Genomic DNA, 22873 nt, shown 5'->3' with positions numbered 1-22873 from the left:
TTCAGCATGTTGTTCTCTATTTTATTTTTATATTAAATTGCCTTTCAAGATGACAGATCTGTTCCATGTGTTGGATTTTATCAAGTAAATGTCCCCCAAAATGCGACTTATACTCCGGTGTGACTTATATGTGGTTTTTTTTTCTTCGTTGGGTATTTTATGGCTGGTGCGACTTACACTCAGGTGTGACTTGTAGACGGAAAAATACGGTGTCTAAATCAGGAATATATTGCTCAAAAATACACATTTTGAAGTCAATTAACTCATTCACTGCAATAGAAGACCAATCCATTTAAAATGAGATCGCAGCCAGGTCTCGCAGTTCAAATGAATTGGATTGTTATTGCTGTCAATAGCACGAAAATATACTCATTCAATGCCATTCCTCCTAGTTCTCGGAATCCATTTTTTAAAATAAATGACTAAGGAATTCCAACCTGGAGACATTATTGTTGTCTCGTATCTTGGTGTGACAGAGGACGTTTGGGAGCTTCTGTGGCACCAGTGCTCTGATTTGCTCCACAGAGGTACACAGCTTCAAATATCCCAGATATAAGCCAGGAGACAAGAGCTTCCTGCTGCGTCGGTGATAAGCAAGCTTCTCCTGTGGGCAGAAAAAAGGAGGGTTTGATCATAATCCTTTTGGCTTGTTCTTATTGTTATCATCCGTTTTCCTGCCAGAGGCTGCGATGCATTGCAAAATGGCCCCCGCTAAGTATTTTGCTGTATTCCATGATACAGTTTGGCGGTAATGGGGTACAAAGCAAGAATTTCAGTAAACTGCGGTTCATCCAAATGGGAATTGTCCACTATTGTTTTGGAACCACAAGGCCAAATCTACTTATGCTGGAGACAGTACAGTATTTGCAACACTGGCATTGACTTTAATAAGTTCTACAAACAAAATAAACTGAGAATTGCTTCCAGATTGAAGAATTTCCAGAAACACGCGAGGGAGCCCATCATAAACGCATCCAATTGTAATTTTAAAGTTCCTGAGTGAGCAGCTTTGAAGAAGATGGGGGCGGAAGGATGATTATTATGATTCTAACTCAATGGCAGATCTAAACAGAAACTTGTGATTGTTATTCATTCTGTAGAAAGCGAATTGAAAGTCCTTCCAGTGTTTGGTAAAACTTCCCCAAAACCAAATTACACTCCCTTATGCAAGGTTTTCTAACCTTATAAACCACAGGCCATTCCTAAAGACTGTGGAAGCGAGAGTGTATCCAAAACAAAACCATGAATAAACCCTTTTTTTAAAAGAGCGTACATGCAGGGTGATGAGGAGCATGTCCAGAGCGGTAGGCTCCTCAGGCGAGGAAATGGACTTTCGTTGGAGCTGCAGTTTGCAAAGCTGCATCCAGCGCATGCCGTCCGGGTTGGCAGAGGAGTTCATGTCCTTCAGGAGCACCAGGAGGGCATTACCGTGCTTGTCTTTGATAGGCTCGAAATACACTTGGCCCAAGTCTTGCGTTCCTAGCATACCCTGAGAGATGGCGAGACGAGAGATATGCACTTTTGCTTTCGTGGGTAATTTTAAAGAATTGGGAGTAAAAAATCCTACCTGGAGATGAGAAATAGCTTGGAGCATCTTGAGGCGGGTTTGCAGGGTGCACGAACAAGCTGACTGAGTGGGGTTGAGACACTGTTGGAGCCAGGCAATCTCCTCCCACAAGTAGGATACCTGGTGAATAACGTAACAAATCTACTTCTGCACAGGGCTGGAACAATCGTAAAATACAGGGATATCAAAACCACATTTTTTTCCTCTTTTGAAGTTTTAATGAAGCCGCTAATTTACGTATGTAATTTTACGGGCTAATTATGCTTCCTTGTTTCATTCATTTTGCTTCGCGGCGCAGATAGTCATTATGCCGTTGCCACTCTGGGTGTCTTCCGAGTCCCTACCTACCACCGTGAGTTTTTGCTTATCCAACAACACTAAGTGCACGCTGTTACAGTGCTGGCCATAAGCATAGGCACCCCTGCAATTCTGTCAGAAAACGATCAATTTCTCCCAGAAAATGATTGCAATTATAAATGCTTTGGTAGTAATATCTTCGTTTATATTGCTTGCAATAAAAAACACATAAGAGAATGAAAAAAAAAAAAACATTATCATTTTACACAAAACTCCAAAAAAGGGCCGGACAAAAGTATTGGCACCCTCAGCCTAATACTTGGTAGCACAACCTTTAGACAAAATGATTGCGAACAACCGCTTCCGGTATCCATCAATGAGATTCTTACAATGTTCTGCTGGAATTTTAGACCATTCTTCTTTGGGCACCTTCTCCAGGTCTCTGAGATTTGAAGGGGTGCCTTCTCCAAACTGCCATTTTCAGATATCTCCACAGGTTTTCTATGGGATTCATGTCTGGACTCATTGCTGGCCACTTTAGAAGTCTCCAGTGTTTTTTGTCAAACCATTTCTAGTGCTTTTCAAAGTGTGTCTTGGGTCATTATCCTGCTGAAAGACCCATGACCTCTGAGGGAGACCCAGCTTTCTCACACTGAACCCTGCATTATGCTGCAAAATTTGTTGGTAGTCTTCAGACTTCATAATGCCATGCACACGGTCAAGCAGTCCAGTGTCAGAGGAAGCAAAGCAACCCCATAACATCAGGGAACCTCCGCCATGTTTGACTGTGGGGACTGTATTCTTTTCTTTGAAGGCCTCGTTTTTTCCCTGTTAACTCTATGTTGATGCCTTTTCCCAAAAAGCTCTACTTTTATCTCATCTGACCAGAGAACATTCTTCCAAAACTTTTTTGGCTTTCTCAGGTAAATTTTGGCAAACTCCAGCCTGGCTTTTTTATGTCTCTGGGTCAGAAGTGGGTTCTTCCTGGGTATCCGACCAGAGAGTCCCTTTTCATTCAGACGCTGACTGATAAATTGAGCATTATCTGACAGAATTGCAGGTATGCCAATACTTTTGGCCGGCACTGTACACCTTAAATGTACTAGTATAGTCAACCAGACCTCTGACTGTGCTGCTAGAATAGAATTAATATGTTTGAGAAGGTGAGTTATTTACAAGTACATGCATGTGATAAATTAAAAAACCAAAAGATATTCACAGCTTTGATAATGCTGCTATGCTAGCATGCTGCTAGCTTTGTTCGTTCGGCACTTTGAGGATTTTTTTGCTGATGTTTAGTGGCATTCCATAAGAACAAGTTAGGGCTATCCATGAATGGCTTGAAAGACATCCACAGTGCACCATGACCAAGCTGCTACGCTAAGGCTAGCACTGACATCCGTTAGCATCGAGTTGCTATGGGGATTTTTAAAGAACTGCCTGCTGCAAGGTAAGAAATCAAGGTAAAGTGGAATTAATTATTTCTTCTTTGTAATTGTAGCAACCAAGTTTTCACATTAAAGTCCTTTTGTACTTTCAGACTGTGTAAAAACCAGTGGAACCTGTGACACTATTTGGCTGCCCTCCGGCTACATATGAATAACAAGGATGCTGCATACGTATTTACAGTAGATATCTTGTAATCTAGTGGCTTGGTACCTTTGTAAACCAGAGGAAGTCCTGCATCAAGGAGCTGGGGTAGGAATCCTCAACTTCTACAATGGGAATCTGGTCCTCAGGGGTCACCAAGACGCTGTCATCTCGGTAGAAGATGGACGTCAGATAAAGTCCTCTTTGAAAAAAAAAAAAAAACGAGTTGGAATTGACACTACAGAGAAAGTCTTCCAGGCAATAAAGAAGCTACTGACTCAGCTGCTCTTGACAGTGATAGACGTTCAATCCATTTAAAGGGAACCTCGGACTTAAAGACATATAGGCTCTAATAAGCCACAATTGTCCTCTTTTACGAAAATATGTTATTATAAACACATAAAACATTGCCGTTGATTAAAAAAAATAATATTTAGTACATGTTTTGACCTACAGAGGCAGCCATGTTTTATGCGTGCAATGGAGGCTCAGGGTGATGACGTAGATTGTCACTGTCACTAGATGAACACTACCTGGTTACTCCAATTCCTTCTATGCGGCGAGACGTCCAACACATGCGCACATCGGTTAAAAGCGGCGAGTACTTACTATTTGTGTTTTTATTCAGTCTTTTATTACCTTTTCATTGCCCCAAAATACTTTTTGCATGTGTTTCCCCGTCATACTTTTAAGCATTGTGTTTTCTTGTGGTAGCTTTATAGCAGATTGTTTAATCTGTTGACCACATTAGTCACGTAGCATATTTAAACCATCCTTATTTGATATTACTGCATTTAAGTATTTTCCAAAGTCATCTTTAGTATGTTCTGTCTGTATTAGGGCTGCAGATATCGATTATTTTAGTAGTCGATTAATCGATGAGCTAGTTAGTTCGAATAATCGAGTATTCGGATAAGGAACATGAAAAAATTAAAATACCTGAGCTAAGCCTGGAACGGTATATATATATATATATATATATATATATATATATATATATATATTTTTTTTTAATGAGGATCTATTTACAACAAAAGAACAATTGGCCTTCTTACATAGCAAAAGTCTGCTATCTTAAATGCAATAAAATGCTACCATTTTTTAAAATAATGCTCTATACAAATGGTTGAGACACATATTCCGACAAAAAACAGCTAAATACACCTTTAAACTAAATTATGAATGCATTAAAAAACATTAGCTCAAACAAAAACTTGGTTTAAGTTGGTCTTAACTGGGAGCAGTTGGATTCAGCCATGTGAAATTTGGCAGACTAGAGGGCGGTGTATCCACCCTGATCAATAAAACTAAATGCAAACACTTTCAAAATAAACCATTACAACGCTACTTTAATTAAACGAGTACTCGAAGCAACAACATTTAATTAGAATATTTTTTTCTAATCGAATACTCGAGTTAATCGATTAATCGTCGCAGCACTAGTCTGTATGCATCTAAAGAAAACAAGCTGAAAGCGCACAGTAGTACTTTGGGTATCAAATTTGCTGTTTTTTTTTCCTACTCTCGTCTCATCTCATCCCGTCTTTCCTGTTCATTTTGCTTTTGCTACTCGTTTTTTTTTTAATTTTTTTAAATATCGACTGTGCTGACATGCTCATTAATGTTCCTCTCGGGTTGAAATTGAAAGGGTTCAACACATGACATGTTGATGTCGCTAGAGTCATACTATGGAAGCCCAGCGGCATAACCATGTGACGTCACCGCCCTGCGACGTCAACAATAATGGCGACCTACTAGTTAAATTTTACAAATTGTATAAAAACGAAAACATTAACAGGGGTTTCAATATCTATTTTTAAGAACTACAAGCCTTTCTATCCGTGGATCCCTTCAAAATGCCTTTCCGAGTTCAAATGGATTGAACGTCTACTATCGTTACTGTAACGAAAAATTATTTAAATTGATGTTTTTACCTTTTCAAACTTTTGACAAATTTGCTGTTGGGTTGAAATAGATGACGCAGGCTTTTGGACACAGAGTGTTTTCTCCCTTGCGCCGGTGCTTTGCAATGTTCTGTGAGGGCAAGAATAATGAATAAATGTCATTGTGTGTATGTTTTTTAACTGCTCAGTGTGACAAATTGTGCCCATTACTGTGACTGGCTGCCACCAATGAATACCTCTGTCCTGACACATCTCCTACGGTGACAGGCTGTTACCTAATTGACAACAAACCTGACACGTCCAACAACACGCTCAAAGTGGAATGTTTTTTGACATTTTGTACGCTCCAGTGGCGCGGCACCATTTGACAGCCAGCAGCAGACTATGGGCCTTGAGGGAACCACTAGCTCGCAACTCCCAGAGGGACACTAACTGTGTGTGTGTGTGTGTTTACCTGCACATACTTTAGCCGCTGGAGCATGGCACGTCTTGAGCTACGGCCATTCGAGTGGAGCCAAGGAGCTGTAGTAATTTGTGTGTGTGTGTCTGTATGAGTCTTAACCCTTCGCCACTCACTGACAGGGAGGTCAGTTAAGTCTGTGGGGACGTGTTTATTTTTAGTGGGCCTTCAGGGGGTTGGAGGCGCGAGAGGGAGGTGTGTGTAAGTGTGTGTGTTTGCGCGGGCGCCTGTTGGTGAGATAACGCACCTCCCAACTCATTAGACACCCCGCGCAGATTCCCTCCCCTCCCAGGTGATCATACTCTGGCCCCCAGGCCACTTAGAGTCAATAAATCCCCTCATTCAGGAGTCCGAAAGAACTAATTTTCCCTTCAGGTGGACACGATGAGGCGGAGTAAAAACAGTGCCCCTCGACCCCGCTCGCCCCCCGCCACCGCGATTTCTGGCCGCTCGCGAGTGCACCGAGCTGCAGGCCTTCAGTGTGCGCTTGACACTGAGTAAGACAGACAAGTAGAGCTGACTGCTGGGGTGCCAGTGTTAGTCAAGGCCTCTTTCACAGTTTAATTAATTGTGTTTGGACAAGGGGGTGAGGGCAGCACGGGTGGCGAGACATGCGTACACGAACATGTGGGGGAGTGGGCACGCACTTGAATATTTGTGTCTGTTCATGTACATGTGTATCTATGTCTATCTTTATGCGCCAGTATATGTATGGACTGCACTGTAGACGGGAATGAGGGTTGCACGCTCCCGTGCGTGAGGCTGCAGTAAGTCAGCGTAATTTATGCCCTCTCCCGACTCCAGCCTAGAGCTCGTCTCTAACAGAAATAACAAACATGACCCGGGGACACAGCACCTCGGCTACCGTGCCTGAACTTTCAAGCTCAATCAGCAGTCATCTGAAGAACGACCGCTGCGCTCAATACTGACTATCCCTCCATTCATACGGGGGAGCGCCACAGTGGACAATAGTAAGTGGGTGAGTGTGTTTCGAAGAGAAAGAGAGCCGGACGAGCTTGTCAATGCTGAAAGCGGTCGGTCGTCATGTAAAAAAAGTCAGTGTGGACAGCTTTTGACACTTAAGGGAGCAGCTTACGGCCGATGCTGTTTGACATTATAAACAGTTTGAGTGCGCAAGAAGCCCATCTGCACTTTGTCACTGAGTGAGAAATATTCAGCAGGGGCCAGGTGGGGGTGCGGGGTGGTTGCAGCTTTGTCGCGAAAAGCCACGCGGTATCATTTTCGATGGATGATTCGAGGTTCCGGTTAATACCTCAGATAAGTTGGAAAAACTACATGGACACGAATAATTGGAGTGGTAGACAGTCTACAATTCCATTCGAGCCAATCAGTTTCAGCACACTGCATTTAAAGGGAATGAATGGAACCTTCTTGATTGGTGCATAGATTAAGCTGGGATTGCACCCACAGCAGCGCAAAGCACCCTCTTTCAAATTACCGTACTTTTTGCGTGCTATAAATTACACCTGAGTACAAGTCACACCAGCCTTGAAAAACAATGCACCATGAAGGAGGGAAAAAAAAACATAAGTCGCAGTGGAGTATAAGTCACAATATTTGTGTGGATTTTACTAGACCAAGAACCGTTATCCATTACAGCAATAACAATAAAATAGAGAACAACAAGATAAATAGGCATCTGTTAACATATTAACAGCGAGTAAGAGCGTTCCAATACATCGATTATTAGATTCATCGAGATTCGACACGTCATGATTCAATTACGATTCATAAATGTTCAAAAGCAGTTTTTTCCATAATAACTTAATTACAAGAACACAGCCGCCACTGACGGAACGAATCGGTTTGCTCAGTGGAAGGTTGACTGGCACTTGGTATGAAGCAGTATAACAGACTTACAGACAGCGTGAACTGCATAGATTTTTTTTTTTTTGTGTGTGTGTCATTTTGCGTCATGAAAATAGTATATGATGCAAGGATGTGACAATAAAATGAGAATCCCACATGTCTGATGGGATTCATGCATGACTAAGTGTAATTAGACACACCCAAGTCGTAAAACCACTCTCAGGATTGGCGATCAGATAGCATAGAATAGGATGCCAGCACACTCACACTCACAAGGGATTCACACAAATACTGGGTTCCACACCTCACATGGCTGATTTGTGTACACTCCACCCCTCCCAATCACTTATCTTTCTGCCCCTCCATTCTTTTTTCCTTGGACATCAGGCACCCCACATGGTGTCAACTGGAAATACAACTGCCTAACGATAGCACCAACATATTCATAGTTAGTGTGGGCGTTCAATGCATTTCTTGTTGTTCTTTGTACTACCAATGTCTCTCTCTCTCCTGTTCATCTGTCCCCCATAACTCCTTCCTGTTTGCTGCTTTCTACTAATAACGAGGATTGTTAAATGATCACAATGGGAGTACGTCATTCTCCCATGTGATAATTAAAACTGTTCAGACCAATCGGACACTCAGATTTCCATTCTCCGTGTCAAGCAGCTGAACAGGACAGGTTAAAAGAAAATAAATAGATAGCTAAATAAAATAAAATGTGAATGTAGAAATGAAAAAACAGGAACAGTGTAAAATAAAATGAGTTATTTCATTTACCAACGTGAAAATCTACAGCAAAAGGCAAAATTATTTGTAGTAAAGTTGAAATCTGGAAGAAAATTGAACAGGAATCCTCTTAGATGTTAGCTTTCTAGGTTTTGAATGAGTTAAAAAAATGGCTTTATTATGAAATTCCGAAGGGTTCGGTGAATGCACCTGTGAAACTCATGGGGTTTGGTACCTTTAGCAAGGTTAAGAACCACTGCAATAGAAGAGGGACTGTCAAATCTTCCCCTCAACTCTGAAAGGGCGAAACGAATCTAGTCATCCATCGCAACCTTTATCGCTAAGGATTTATGCCCATATGCGGTCGTGAATGACCAGGGCTTTCGCGCTCTGGTGCGGACGCTGGAGCCCAGATACAAACTCCTGAAGCGGAAGTATTTTGCCTGTAAAGCTGTTCCCTGACTTATGACAGCAATGGTAGTGATAGTGAAGACGGTAAGGATGACGAGTACCGTAATTTTCAGACTATAAGCCGCTACTTTTTTCCCCCTCATTTTGAATCCTGCGGCTTATAGTCCATTGCGGCTTTTTTTGTTGATTAAATTGGGTTAATAGGTAACACTTTATGCGACAGCGCCGTCATAAGACCGCCATAATACCATTATGTTTATGACATGACACCATCATGGGCATTAATGAATGCTTATAAAAGATGTCATTAAGTGCCATCCGGCAAATTACGTCACTAACTCCATTTATGTCCAGCTTGGATGTTTTACATCCATTCATAAGTGAGATAATTGCCCGATGACACTAAATGACATCCGTCATAAGCATTCATTAATGCTCAAGGCAGTGTCATGTTATAATTATGATGGTCTTATGGCAATCTTATGGGGCTACTGTCAAATGTGTTACCAAAATACCATAACAGGCAACTAATGAAACAACTGGAACAGTAACTGAAGAAAAAAATAGCACAGAACATTAATTTTGACTGTTATTTACACATGTAGCGCTGCAATACATGCTAGGAGGCATGTTCAATAAAAACAGCGTTGGCAGCTGGTGGCAGCATAGGTTGACTGTCTCCCCAAAGGGAGCAGTGATGGAAAAATGAAGCTTCTTGAATCAATGAAGCTTTGCAGCCAATTGGTTCAAAGCTTTTTGGTGGTTTATTTGGGTTTATGACAGTTTTATGATGCCGCCGTCAAATAAAGTGTTATTGGTTAATATCTTTTGGTGTAAATATCCCAGAATACAGTGAAGAAATTGCGACTAATAGCCTGGTGTGGCTTATCTATGTACATATGCCGTTTTTGTGTCAAATTTGGTGGGTGGCGGCTTATAGTCAGGTGAAGCCTTATAGTCCGAAAATTACGATAGATGATTTGTCTCCATGTTGCCCTTACATGTTAAATGTTAAAAATGTTAAGTAAATGTTAAGACAGTCGATGATGTTTTTTTTTTTTTTTTTTTTTTTTTTTTGGGAAAAGTACAGAAATCTGTGCAAAAATGTTTCGTTGAAAAGAAGTCTTATTTACGTATTTCAAAAGTCACTTTAATGTTTTCCAGAAAACATTAAATTAATTCCACTAAAGTATTTCTTTTAGTCTTATCAAAAGAGAAATGCTGCGTTTGAAATGGTTAATGTTTTTGCACTTTCTTGTTTAAAAAAAAAAAAAAAGCAGATTAAGGGCACCTTTTTGGTGTATGGGCATGTGTCCATCGTTCCAGTTGAATCATTAGGATATTGTAAATAAATACTAATGGACATAAATTTGTTTGGCCACTTCAATTAATGAAAACTGAGAAATATACCTTGCCTAAAAGTATGAAGTAGCCACAAAGTAAGAGAAATCTGGAAAGGTAGTGGGGAAAGATGCATCGAAAATTGTGATAATCGTGATCGGCGTCAGTACCATGATAATCAATCTTGGAATCATTGCACCTTCAATCGTTATCGAATCGAATCGTGGGGTCCCTTAGATGGCACACCCCTATTATTCAGATACCTATAGCCTAAACAACACTAAAGGTAGATAGCACACCTGGAGTTTCCTTTTCGTGGCTGCCATTAATTGCACCTGAGTATAACTAGCAGGCCCAGCCACACTAAGATAAAACGCAACTCCCCAGGAAAATACTGTATTTGACTACAAGAATGACTCATGGTAAATGAATCGTCTCGTGCCGATCCAAAAACCAGCAGATTCTGGTGCTCAAAAATCCTCCATCTAATCTAAGAAAACACACAGACATCCATCTCTCATGTTTACCAAACGTATTTTCCGTAATATGAGCTGCCGCGGTGGCTTGACGAAACCCTCGTGTGTTTGTTGAAAATGCATCGCGGGTTGACGTCACACCGCTACGTCAGCGCTAAGGAGTCGCCCACACGTCGCGGGTCAAGTATATTTGCAGCTCTCGTGTTTTAAGTTCCTACTCCCCCTTGTTAAATCTAATGCCGCCGTAAAACCCTGAGGCAGATTAAAAATCACACGCTCATCCATAGTTGATTGGTTTAAAGGGCTGCGGTTTCAAACATGTAAATCATGGTGGGTATCGTATGACTGCTGAGTCTTTTAACAGCCAATAAATCAATCTTAAGGGTTTATTATACCGTGGCAGACACAGCTCTGATGGGCATCTTTTATTTGGGCAAGCAGCTGGTCCAGAACCTCCTTCTGGCCTCTTTGCCGGGGGGCACGGCCATCGACGTCCCTCCAACCTGGAGAAGAGACAAAGTTTTAGAAAAGTGACCAAGTAAATCCTGCTTAACTATGCAAAAGTGTTATGAACTGTTGTTGTTGAACACAGTCAAAAGAAAATAACGTTAACACATTCACTGCAATTGACGGTGATAGGTGTCCAATGGAAGACAGTAAGTTAACCACACCATACTTTAACTTCTCTACTCTACTTTAATCCCGTCACCCTCCAGAATGCTATTTCCTAGCAGTTTCTCGCCCTTCTTTCCCAGATGGATCAGTGAAACAATCCATTAGGCGTGTCATGTTATCTCAAAACCTCCACTATACAGTGTTACACTATGACTTAACATCAGTCTGTATATGCTTTCAAGCATTACTTACACAGGTCTAAAGAGGACATGTAGTACATAGCGTAGGCCCTTTGAACTGGCACATGAGTTATTAAGGCCTATCAGGTGTTACATTCAGTCTTTGTATTTTCGCAAAACTTCCCATTGCCTTAAGGACAAAACTGCCATGATGACAGATGGCCATTTTTTGTTCCAAACGCTACCATTACACCGCTTTGCCACATTGTAGAACAGCCTGGAAGTGTGTGTTGCGTTGGGTGTAGCGTGGGTCACAAACAAAACTATGCATGTACTCTTTTCAATATGTTCAGGTTGAATGTGAATGGGCACACGAAACAAATACACTCATGATCAAGTTCTCAATCTGGATTAGAGTCAAGAGATTTCACTTGAAGTAAGCCAAGGGGAATTTCATCCTATTCAAAAGGTGTGTTGCGTGCATGTTACAGTTATTTATAATAAACCTAACGATGCAAATCGTTTTTTTTTTTCACATATACTTAACATTTGTAGTGTTTTTCGGGTCCTGAGCCGTTATCAGAGATGTGAAAAACAGGTCACACAGATCAAAACGCAAAAACAAGGGTTCAGAAAGATTTCACAAGCGAAGTTGAATTTCATATAAAATTAATTTGACAGTCACAGTGCTATAACGCACTTCCAATAATCTTGGTCCTTTAAAAAATTGGAGGCACATACACAATAAAAAAACAAAATCAAACTTTTGTTCCCAATACACATCCATCCATCCATCCATCCATCCATCCATCCATCCATCCATCCATCCATCCATCCATCCATCCATCCATCCATCCATCCATCCATCCATCCATCCATCCATCCATCCATCCATCCATCCATCCATCCATCCATCCATCCATCCACCCATCCATCATCTGCCACTTAATCCGGGGGTCGGGTCACGGGGGCAGCAGCTTTAGCAGGGAAGGCCAGACTTCCCTCTCCCCAGCCACTTCAACCAGCTCCTCCTGCGGGATCCCAAGGCATTCCAAGGGCCAGCCAAGAGGAATTGTCTCTCCAGCGTGTCCTGGGTCGTCCCCGTGCCTCCCGCCACTGGGACATGCCCGGAACATCTCTCCTGGGAGGCGTCCAGGAGGCATCCGAACCAGATGCCTGAGCCACCTCAACTGGCTCCTCTCAACGCGGAGGAGTAGCGGCTCGACACTGAGTCCCTCCCAGAAGCTTCTCACCATTTCTCTAAGGGAGAGCCTGGACAACCTGCGGAGGAAACTCATTTCGGCCGCTTGTATCCGGGATCTTGTTCTTTCAGTCATGACCCACAGCTTGTGACCAAGTGAGGGTAGAAACGGAGATCGTTGAAAATCGAAAGCTTCGCCTTTTGGCTCAGCTCCTTCTTCACGACTACGGACCGGTGCAGAGTCCGCATCATTGCAGACGCTGCACTGATCCGCCTGTCAATCTCCCGCTTCTTCCGACCCTCACTTGTGATCAAGACCCCCAAGATACTTGAACTTTTCCCGTTGGATCTCATCCCCGACCCGGAGAGGGCACGCCACCCTTTTCCGGCTGAGGACCAATGTCTCTGATTTTGAGGTGCTGATCTTCATCCCAACCGCTTCACACTCGGTTGTGAACCGCTCCAGTGAGAGTTTGAGGTCACGGCTTGATGACGCCAACAGCACCACATCATCTGCAAAAAGCAGAGATGCAAAGCTGAGGCAACCAAACTGGAGCCCCTGCGCCTAGAAATTCTGTCCATAAAAATTATGAACAGAATCAGTGACTAAGGGCAGCCTTGGCGGAGTCCAACCCTCACTGGGAACAAATTCAACTTACTGCCAGCAATGAGAACCAAACTCTGAAAACGGTCGTACATAGACCGAATAGCCCTTACCAAGGGGCTCTGTACTCCGTAATCCCGGAGCAACCCCCACAGCACTCCCAAGGCACACGGTCGAACACCTTCTCCAAATCCACAAAACACATGCAGACTGGTTGAGCGAACTCCCAAGCACCCTCCAGGATCCTGCCGAGGGTGTACAGCTAGTCCACTGTTCCACGTACGAAAACCACACTGCTTCTCCTGAATCCGAGATTCGACTCTGACCCTCCTCTCCAGCACCCCTGAATAGACTTTACCAGGGAGGCTGAGGAGTGTGATCCGTCTATAATAGCGTACCGCACGAATGCTACTTTTAGACTGTGACGTCGCCATCATAACGCGGAAGTGGGACAATATACACACGCCCTCGGAAATATAATCCATTAAATTTCTGCTTGTTTTCTCCGTAATCTTTCAAAAATAAACATGCCGATTAAACACTGCTGATATGGGACTTGTAGAAACAACTCTAGACATTACGACATATGAAGGATGTTTTCTTCGTTTCCCGAAACCAAAAACTCGGAGGAAGAAATGTGAAGAATGGATCAACTAGCGCGGACGTCCAAAAGACCAGTTTAACGCCAGCAAGGTGCAGCCATTCACAATTCATATGCAGTAAAAAAAAATGGGGGGCCATGGTCCTTCAGACGAAGAAGAGTTAAGCCATTTTGATATTTTTACTTACATTTTAGCGTGGCGTTTTGCCGTGCTGCTTCTGTCTGACAATGAATGACCTGAAAAAAAATTAAAATGGTATCCAACTGCCACTGTTACCTTTTCTGTTGTAAAAAAACAAATTTAGTAAGGGGGTAGTGTAAATAAATTATAGAATTAAGATTTGCTATTAATGAAAAAAATTAAAAGTGTTTGTTGGCTGTCACCAAGTAGCATTTACGATCGCTACACAAAAATAGCAATGTAAATTGCCCCCAAGAACGGTCAGAGACGTAAGACAACCAGAGGATATAATATAAAAGAAAGACGGGGCATATGGTGGTAAAGAATAAATTGTTGAAACAGGAGAATGCCATTGTCAGTGGCGTAAGAAAAAGCTGTCGATAAAAAAAGTAAGGCTAAGTTTAGGTCGGCTCGGCTATTTTTTCCTATCTTTTTCAGCCCTCGACACTCAAGCCATTTCTTTAACTCTTTTGTACATTCTTCCACATCTTTACCAGTGAATTTGGCACTAGGGACATCATTTTCAGATAGAATTGTTAGGTTTAGCTCAATAAACATCTCGTTCATACACTATTTCCATTCATTTACTATTAGGGAAAAAAACGGAGGTTGACCCGCCTAGCCACAATTGCTAACGTCTTGAATATTAATGAGCAAAAGTGACGTGTTGCTTGCGGTACGCCATTGGAACACACCCTCCAGTCATCCTTTTTAAAAAGGGGGATGACCACCCCGGTTTGCCAATCCAGAGGCACTGTCCCTGATGTCCATGCGATGTGTTAGAGGCGTGTAGAGGCCCCATACACATTTACAGCTAAAATAAGAGAAAATAACATGATTCATAGACGAGTCAATTAGTCACCTTATTGCCAAAATAATTTTGCAAAATAATTAGTCTTCTATCAAAATAATAGTTTGTGGCAGCCCTACAATTAAAAATCTTTGATTTTAGTTGGAACTCTGCAGTTAAGGCATAGTTTGATTAAAAAAAAATCAATTGTTGTGGTGACTGGAGACAAAAAGACATTTGTGTCAATATGCCAGTATTCATTGACGTAACCATACATTTACATTAAGTCAGCAAACGTTAGATCAGTACTTCTCAAATACTGGGTGGCGCGTGTGACCTCGGGGAACATGCTTTTTTTTTTTTTTTTGCCGTACTAGAATAAAGTGTACTTGCACATCCACTCAGTGGGTGGCAGTGGCGCTCTCATTTTCAAATTGCGCGCAGTATTTTTGAAGTAAGCAAGAGCACACGGAAGAGACTCATGAAGAGCCGGAGAGTTGTGCGCCGTTTTCGAAGGCCGTTTTCCGGCCGGACTCACGCAGCGACCCACTGGTCTTCTCCGGTTCTCACGTGTCCGCCTGAGAAGTGCCATTTTCGGCTTGGGATCGTCACGACGACCGCCCTCACCTACGGTTCTCCCTCGACCTCCGAGAATGCGTTTTTTTCGGGCCGTTTGCCTTTTGGTTTTGACATTTAATACAGTGGTAGACGAGGAAAGACCACTGTTTACTGTCTCTAAAAATGATTATAGCGGACAGCTTGAAGCCAAATCAATTAAGACGCCACTTAAAGACATTAGACCCCAATCTCATTGATAAGCCGCTTGGTTGTTTTTCAGCAAAAACGTGCCGAATATTGCCAACAATCGTCCCGCTTTGTCAGTGTTATATCAGTATACCAGTGAGCACTGTTAGCATGCTCAGTGCAATATAACCCCACATCATTGCAAACTGGAGGTGATACTGGGAGCAGCGAGCAGCGGAAATAAAAACTGTCCTTCTGTCCAAAGACACTTTTTTTCCCCTTCTATTCAGTTTTGTTTTTTCGGTCAAATTTTTTTGGCATATTGTCCTCATGAGTTAATGTTTCTAATCAACTTGAATTTGTTATTATTTACTGATTTTATTTGCAATTTGGATGTGACTTTTTTTTTTTTTTTTTTTAATTCAGGCAAATTGATGCGCGTTAAGTCTTTTCTGTTACAAACGAAACAATGTTAATAAAGTTATACTTTATAAGTTGATCTGTTATTTTCTCTAATAGAAAAAAAGGGTACAATGTGAGGCAGAGGCGTATTTATAATAGTAATATTATAGACAAATGATACTATTTACAGTGGCGGCAGAGTTTGGGGGGGCACGAAACATTTTCGTCTTCCTTGGGGGGGTGTAACAGAAAATAATTGAGAAGCACTGCGTTAGATTAAATCATATTGGTTGAATATGTTGGTGATGAACTAATTAGCAGCCATTGACAGCTATAGATGTCTAAATAATTTCAATCCCAGTTCTAATGGAGTGGTTGTCTATTGCCGTCACTGATAGTGAAATGAATTAAAATGACAATGTTTCATTATTTGACGTTCTTCATGTTTTACAGTAAACTTGAATCGGGTAACACACAGCTTCTGACAAACGCACTCTGGCACTTATTTCGTGAACTGCGAAATGTGAATAATACTTCAAAAAGTGTGTTTTAATATGGTTAAGTGTGTTGCGTCCTTTCAGATTGTGAGTGGGTCTGGTTGAATGTAAATGTTAACACATCCTGACCCGCAGCAAATGTGTTTCGATCCTTCGAGTTTTTGGTCCTTGGGATCCCCAAACATTTAGGTCTCTATATTAGCTGCTTCTCAAACAGATACAGTCGTATATTAAGAGTGCTTGGAGAGCTGTGCACACGTAGAACAGTCGGTGCACACATGCAGACACACATACAAGCACCATGGCTGGAACATAACACAGCACACTTCGCCTCCCAAAGCAATAAAAACACAAGTAGTAAAAGGACATTTACCAATGCATCAATGAAAAGTCTGTACGTTCCATTAAAAGAATACTGAAAATCTATTCACTATCTAAGCCTGCATTGGAAATGGCACAGACACACTCTTTCTACCTCCACCCGCCCAACATAGAAAGTGATCCTTCAGCACGACTGCCCTTATTGCATCCCTCGCTCGCTCCCTGAAGGATGTGTCAGCGATAAACCCTCCTCCCCCGCACCCCCATCTCGTACCATCACGCACCACCCTCACCCCAACTCCCACTCCTGGAGCCCCCCGGGGCGAGCGGGGCCGAAACACGGTGAGCTCTATTCCCGGAAAGGTGCCTGTCCAGACAGGACAAGCGGGCCCTTTAATGGGCGTCCACGGCCCGGTATAAGGCCCCCACTGTTGGGGCCGCGCCGCGCGCTACAGCACAGACATGCAAATATTTCCAGTGGTAGGCCCAAATGGAAAACACAAACACGCAACATCGAAATTAGCTCGCAGAGCGGGAGGAAGGTGGACAGTTGAGAAAAATACAAGAGAGAGGGAAAGCCCGGTTTCTTCAGAAAGAAGAAGCAAACACCTTCATGTGTACCCCAGATGTCCCACAAGGGTGCCAATGCGCCTTGAGTCAAAACCCATGTACATGAATTGCAGATCGGCCAAAATGAGGGCCAATGCACTGCAGCGCCTTCAACACCTCAGCTGTTGTTGCACATGACTTCACCATCAACTCCTCAACTGAACCCGGCCAGCTTCTTTTGTCGGCCAGCGACAAAAACGAGCTGGAGGCTACAGTTACACTCGCTGACGTTTGTAGCGGGGGTTCCAGCAACGGGCTCGCCGATGGTCCAGCTGTCAGCCTGGCCGATGATGTCAAAGCTACGTAGGCGTGACGCTCGAATCGTCCAATGAGATCAGTGAGTCAGCACCATTTATGTGTGGGAAAGCTATGACGCAGGTATGTATCAGAGGTGGCAAAAGTATGCACGTTGTTTGCTTCATAGAAGGACAGATGCTCTGATTTACAAAAAAAAAAAAAAAAAGGCTATGGTTAAAGTAGAAGGACTGAACTTCTAAAGTGAAAGTGTAAAGATACGGACTTTGAAAAGTACACAAGTATCGAGGTAAAAAAGTAAGCCAACAAATTTAGTATTTTAATTTTGAAATTTGAATATCTCCAGCAAAGCCACCCTACAAGGCAAGGGTGTAGGATTGGTCTTAATATTGGTAGGGACGATATAACAGCATAACTTGCATGTACACTTTTTGCTGGGGACGGGACATGAATAAGACCAAGCATATTTGGTGAATGGTGGTCAGGGCTACATTTCTCACCAATATGAACCTAATTAATTGATAGTTAATGATATTTTTTGTTAAATTTAATCAAATAATTTTCTCCATCTTTTTTTCAGTGTTAAAACGCAAGTTAAAAGATTTTAAGTAAATATTACTATTTGTTTGTATTGAGCCCATACATCTTAAAGTTGGTCATTTTTCACCTAAATCAAGAAAAAAAAAAATTCAAATAATGTTTTGAACAATATTCTTGAATTAAGAACATTTCTGACGAACAAGTTTTTTGTAAGATTAAATATACAAGCTTTTTGCTTAAAATAAATCTGTTAAGCTTATTTTCAGCTAGCTGTTTTTTGTATTTCAAGAAATCTCAGTGAGTAAAATCGACTTGAAGCACTGTAGCAGTATCAAAATTAGTGAAGTGTTCCCCACCTCCTCAACGTTGACGCCTTTTTACGTTACTTACAGTGGCTGCTGCTCGCGGGGAAAAAACTTCTACTATCCCTCGTCTTTGAAGGGGACGGGGGAGGCGGCATGTTGTGTTTCTGTCGCGCTGTGAATGGGTGTGTGTGTGTTGGGGGAGGGGGGTGTTCAAGTCACCAGACAATCAAACATGCGTTTGAGGGGAAAAAAATGGACTGACGGATTCAGCGAGTGAAAAGGGGTCACTGTAAGTCAACATAATGAAAGTACTGTAATTCACTTAATAATGGTAGGATCAATTCTATCCTGACAACATATAGGAAGACAATCTAAATGACCTATATAACTGAAATCATTATATAATGCAAATAAAGTTGCTTAAAAGTTGGTGGGAATAATTTGAGCATCCTGAAAAGTTGGTAGTGTTATGTCTCCACCGTCCCTATGCAAACCTACGCCCTTGCTACAAGGACACTGTTAACAAGCAAGCGATGGATGTCAAATGGCACTGGGAGAAAGTAACTGCTGCAATTTCAACAAAAGAACAATGGAGAAACAACATTTTTGCAAAATAGATAGCCATACCATTAAAGTCAAGTTTGGCGCATATAAATTAAATACATGAAAGCAACACTTCGTAACTTTTCAGTTTTAGTCAATTTTAGCGACGCCAGTGGACAAAAGTGGGAGTGTTTTCCTTAAGGATTTCTCATGAGGACTGTGCTGCGTTTCTCATGAGGACCAGCTTACACCCGCATCGTGTCGTAAAATCATGATGGTCACCTGCAGATGGATTAAACAACATTTCTGTTTCCAGCGCCGGTTTGAAGGATGAATAGTAATAAGGTAATGAATCCACTTGCAGCTAAACAATATCACATTACGGTTTGCAACTGCGTGGCTTAGAGTGGCTACCTCCCACCCAAACTCGTCAATGCTGACAAGGTCGGTTTGGGGGCGTCACGCCAGCTTGGAGAGAGCCGAGCAATGTTTATTCTGTGTATCCTGGTAGCCGCCTTTTGTTTTTCCTCCTCAATCCTCTCCCCTGCAATCTTTGCAGAATTCGCGCGAAAGCGTTCGCATCGACTTCCGTCTTTTTAATGAATGGGGAAAGGGGGAAGTGACGTATGCCGTAAAGAAGTCAGCACATTTGCACTTTTTTTTGTGTGGCAGGTTTCCTGCCACCCTCCTCAAAGTTAATTAGTGTCGGTGAAAGCGATACACACCCCCTCAATATATAAAAAAGGTGTCATTCAACTACCGTAATTTTAGGACAATAAGGCACACCTGACTATAAGCCGCCACCCATCAGGTTTACACGAAAATGGCACTTGTTCATACAGTAGATAAGACGCACCAGACTAGAAGCCACAGTTGTCCTCACTGTATCATGGGATATTTAGGCAAGGCAAGGCAAATTTATTTATACAGCACAATTCAACACAAGGCAATTCAAATTGCTTTACATCACATCAAGATCATAAAAATCACATTAAAATCAATAGAATGTAAAAACAAGACAATCGAAATAGGAAATAAAATTATACATGAAAATTACATTTAATCACGAATAGAATATTTTTTTTTTTTTTTTTTTTTAAATAAATACTACTACTACTGCTAATAATTGAATTCAGCAACAGAGATAAGCACAAGAGGAATAGAACGCAAATAGATTGAAATATATAGACAGTTATGGATATGCAGTGCTAAACAAAAGCATTTTTAGCCCTGATTTAAAGGAGCTAACAGTTTGAGCATACTTCAGACCTTCAGGTAACTTGTTCCAGAGGTGAGGAGCAGTGTAACTCAATGCTGCCTCATCCTGCTTGGTTCTTGTCCTTGGAACATACAGGAGACAGGTTCCAGATGACCTTAGGGGTCTAGATGTTTCATAGGAATCTAACAAATCAAGCATGTATTTTGGTCCAAGGCCATTAAGTGTTTTGGAGACGAGCAGTAGTATTTTATAGTCTATCATTTGACTCACTGGAAGCCAGTGTAACGATTTTAAAACTGGTGTAATGTGGTCAAGTTTCCTTGTATTTGTGAGCAGCAGAACAGAATGCTGCAGCCAGAGTCCAGGGTCTGATTTTTTATCAAGACCTGTAAATATACCGTTGCATCAGTCCAATCTGCTGAAAATGAATGCATGCATAAGTTTTTCCATGTCTTGTTGAGTCAGAAGCCCCTTAATTCTGGCTATATTTTTTAAGTGGTAATAAGCAAATTTAGTGACTTAGATGGCTATCAAATTTTAGGTCTGAGTCAATAATTACGCCAAGGTTTCTGACTTGATTTGTAGCTGTAAGTGACATTGTGCTAATGTGCCGGCTTATCTTTGACCTTTCCTTTTTTTGGCCCAAAAATGATCACTTCTGTCTTCTCCACATTTAACTGGAGAAAATTCTGGCACATCCATTCATTGATTTGATGAATGCATTTACTCAGGGAGACTAAGGGACTATAATCATGAGGGGAATCAGAAAGGTAGAGTTGTGTGTCATCTGCATCGGTGTGATGGGAGATGTCATACTGTTTCATAATCTGAGCTAGGAGAAGCATATAGATGTTAAAAAAGAGTGGTCCAAGAATTGACCCTTGAGGGACTCCACACGAGAATTTGGTCCGTTCTGACTGATGGTTTCCGATTCACACACGATTTATACCAAAATATATTAACCGATAACACTATTTGACAGCGGCGTCAAATAAGATTGTCATGAGACCATCCTAATTATGACATAACACTGTCATCAGCATTAATGAATGCTGATGACAGATGTCATTTAGTGTCATCCTGCAAATTATCTTACTTTTGAATGGATGTAAAAGGTCCTAGCTAGACATAAATGGAGTTAGTGACAAAATTTGCCGGATGACACTTAATGACATATGTCATAAGCATTCATTAATGCCCATCACAGAGTAAATTCATAATAATGACGGTCTAATGACAGTTTTATGACACCGCTGTAAATAAATCCACAAATAAGCCGCACTGGACTCTAAGCCGCGGGATTCAAAATGAGGGGAAAAAGTAGTAGCTTATAGTCGAAAATTACTGTAGTTGTCAGTCGATATATCATCACAAATGTTATTGAAATATTTTATAAAGGTTGAAAAGTTACCTAGTGTTTCTTTAAATTACAAATGAAAACGGTATGTTAAGACATTCTGAAAGAGTGTGTCAGAATATTTTCTGTACTGTACTAGACTTACTGGAAGGAGCAGCACAGGCTGGTGTCGAAGCGAGGGCTGGTCCCCATCCCTTCATGTTATAGGCCGACACTTGAACATAGTATGGAGTCCCCTGGATGTGCAGGTCAGAACAGGACAGGGTTAGGGGTGTGTGTGAAATTAGGCAAAGCAAAGCAGATTAATGTTTGTAACTCCATATTGTCATTACAGTGCGTATACACTTTGTAATTATTGTACAAAATGCTCTAAAAAACAAGAGACAACGCTCATCCCTTCCAAACTGGGTTTGTGCATGTGTAAGGCAAAATGTCTAAAAAAGGTTGTTCCTGTAACTCTGCCCAGTGTGCCGACAGCAGGCCTCTGTCCTTCCTTTCTCAGCCAGATCAATCACAGAGCCACCGACACTCCCTGACCTCGCCTTGACCCCTGTCATGTGACAGGAGTGAGTTTCAGGGCTGGCAGCGGGGTTCTCTGCTGGAAAAAGAAGCGCGTCTCTCGTTCTTTCACAAACAAACGTGCTTGATTGTCCATTAGTCCACATGGGCAGGACATAAATCAGATGGCAGGCTACCAAGCTGCTCTTTTTACCGTGTTGGTGGCAGTTTGGCAACTGTTGCTCCTCAATGGTCAGGGGCCATTTGGAGTGCTAACAAACTGGGTTTCCCCCGATTGTGTGTGTGTATTTTTTTTTTTTTTTTTACGCCAGGTCATAAGTCTTCCGTTGAGAGGTTGGACCGGTGGCGACTCCAGTGGTCCGTTTGATGTGTGTAATAAAGAACTCATGAGATGTTGTTTGTGTGTAAATAATGTGGGATAATGGCCCCTAAATTTTCAGCTTTGGCACCAGCAGCTGGAGAAGTCGGAACTCAATGTTTCTTTGTGCTACATACCAATAAAGATTGAATTCATACTTTGTCTACATAGAAAAAAAGTTTTCAGACCTTTGTTGGGCAAGGACAGTATTTGGCAGAGGCAGAGGGAGTCCGGTTACATGACTCGAGTGCATACTTAGTCAATTTTAACTCATTCACTACCACTGACAGTGTAAGACATCCAATCAATTTATTGGATTGGAAGTCTATCGCTGTCAACGGCAGCCAGTGAGTTTAAGAACTGAGACTTCCTTGGGTATGACAATGTAGAGACAAAGGTAAAATCTTTTCAGTTCTTTTCTTTCACTT

General features: G+C 41.8%; 1 protein-coding gene across 3 annotated transcripts in view; it reads right to left on the bottom strand.

The window, feature by feature from the left end:
- ankfn1b (ankyrin repeat and fibronectin type III domain containing 1b) overlaps positions 1 to 22873 on the bottom strand; it is a 257863-nt gene that overhangs the window by 15793 nt on the left and 219197 nt on the right. For all 3 annotated transcript variants that reach the window (XM_057825769.1, XM_057825768.1, XM_057825770.1), the window contains 7 exons: positions 21714 to 21804; positions 11001 to 11108; positions 5389 to 5488; positions 3524 to 3656; positions 1568 to 1687; positions 1274 to 1489; positions 438 to 604 (listed from right to left, as the gene is read on the bottom strand). In XM_057825769.1, the coding sequence (XP_057681752.1) occupies positions 438 to 604; positions 1274 to 1489; positions 1568 to 1687; positions 3524 to 3656; positions 5389 to 5488; positions 11001 to 11108; positions 21714 to 21804 (935 nt within the window). The remainder of the gene's footprint in view (positions 1 to 437; positions 605 to 1273; positions 1490 to 1567; positions 1688 to 3523; positions 3657 to 5388; positions 5489 to 11000; positions 11109 to 21713; positions 21805 to 22873) is intronic.

Source organism: Corythoichthys intestinalis, chromosome 21, assembly GCF_030265065.1.
Source record: "Corythoichthys intestinalis isolate RoL2023-P3 chromosome 21, ASM3026506v1, whole genome shotgun sequence".
In the NCBI taxonomy this organism is placed as follows: Eukaryota; Metazoa; Chordata; class Actinopteri; order Syngnathiformes; family Syngnathidae; genus Corythoichthys; species Corythoichthys intestinalis.
Note: the sequence above shows the minus strand (reverse complement) of the source record. Positions and strands in the feature narration are given on the sequence as shown.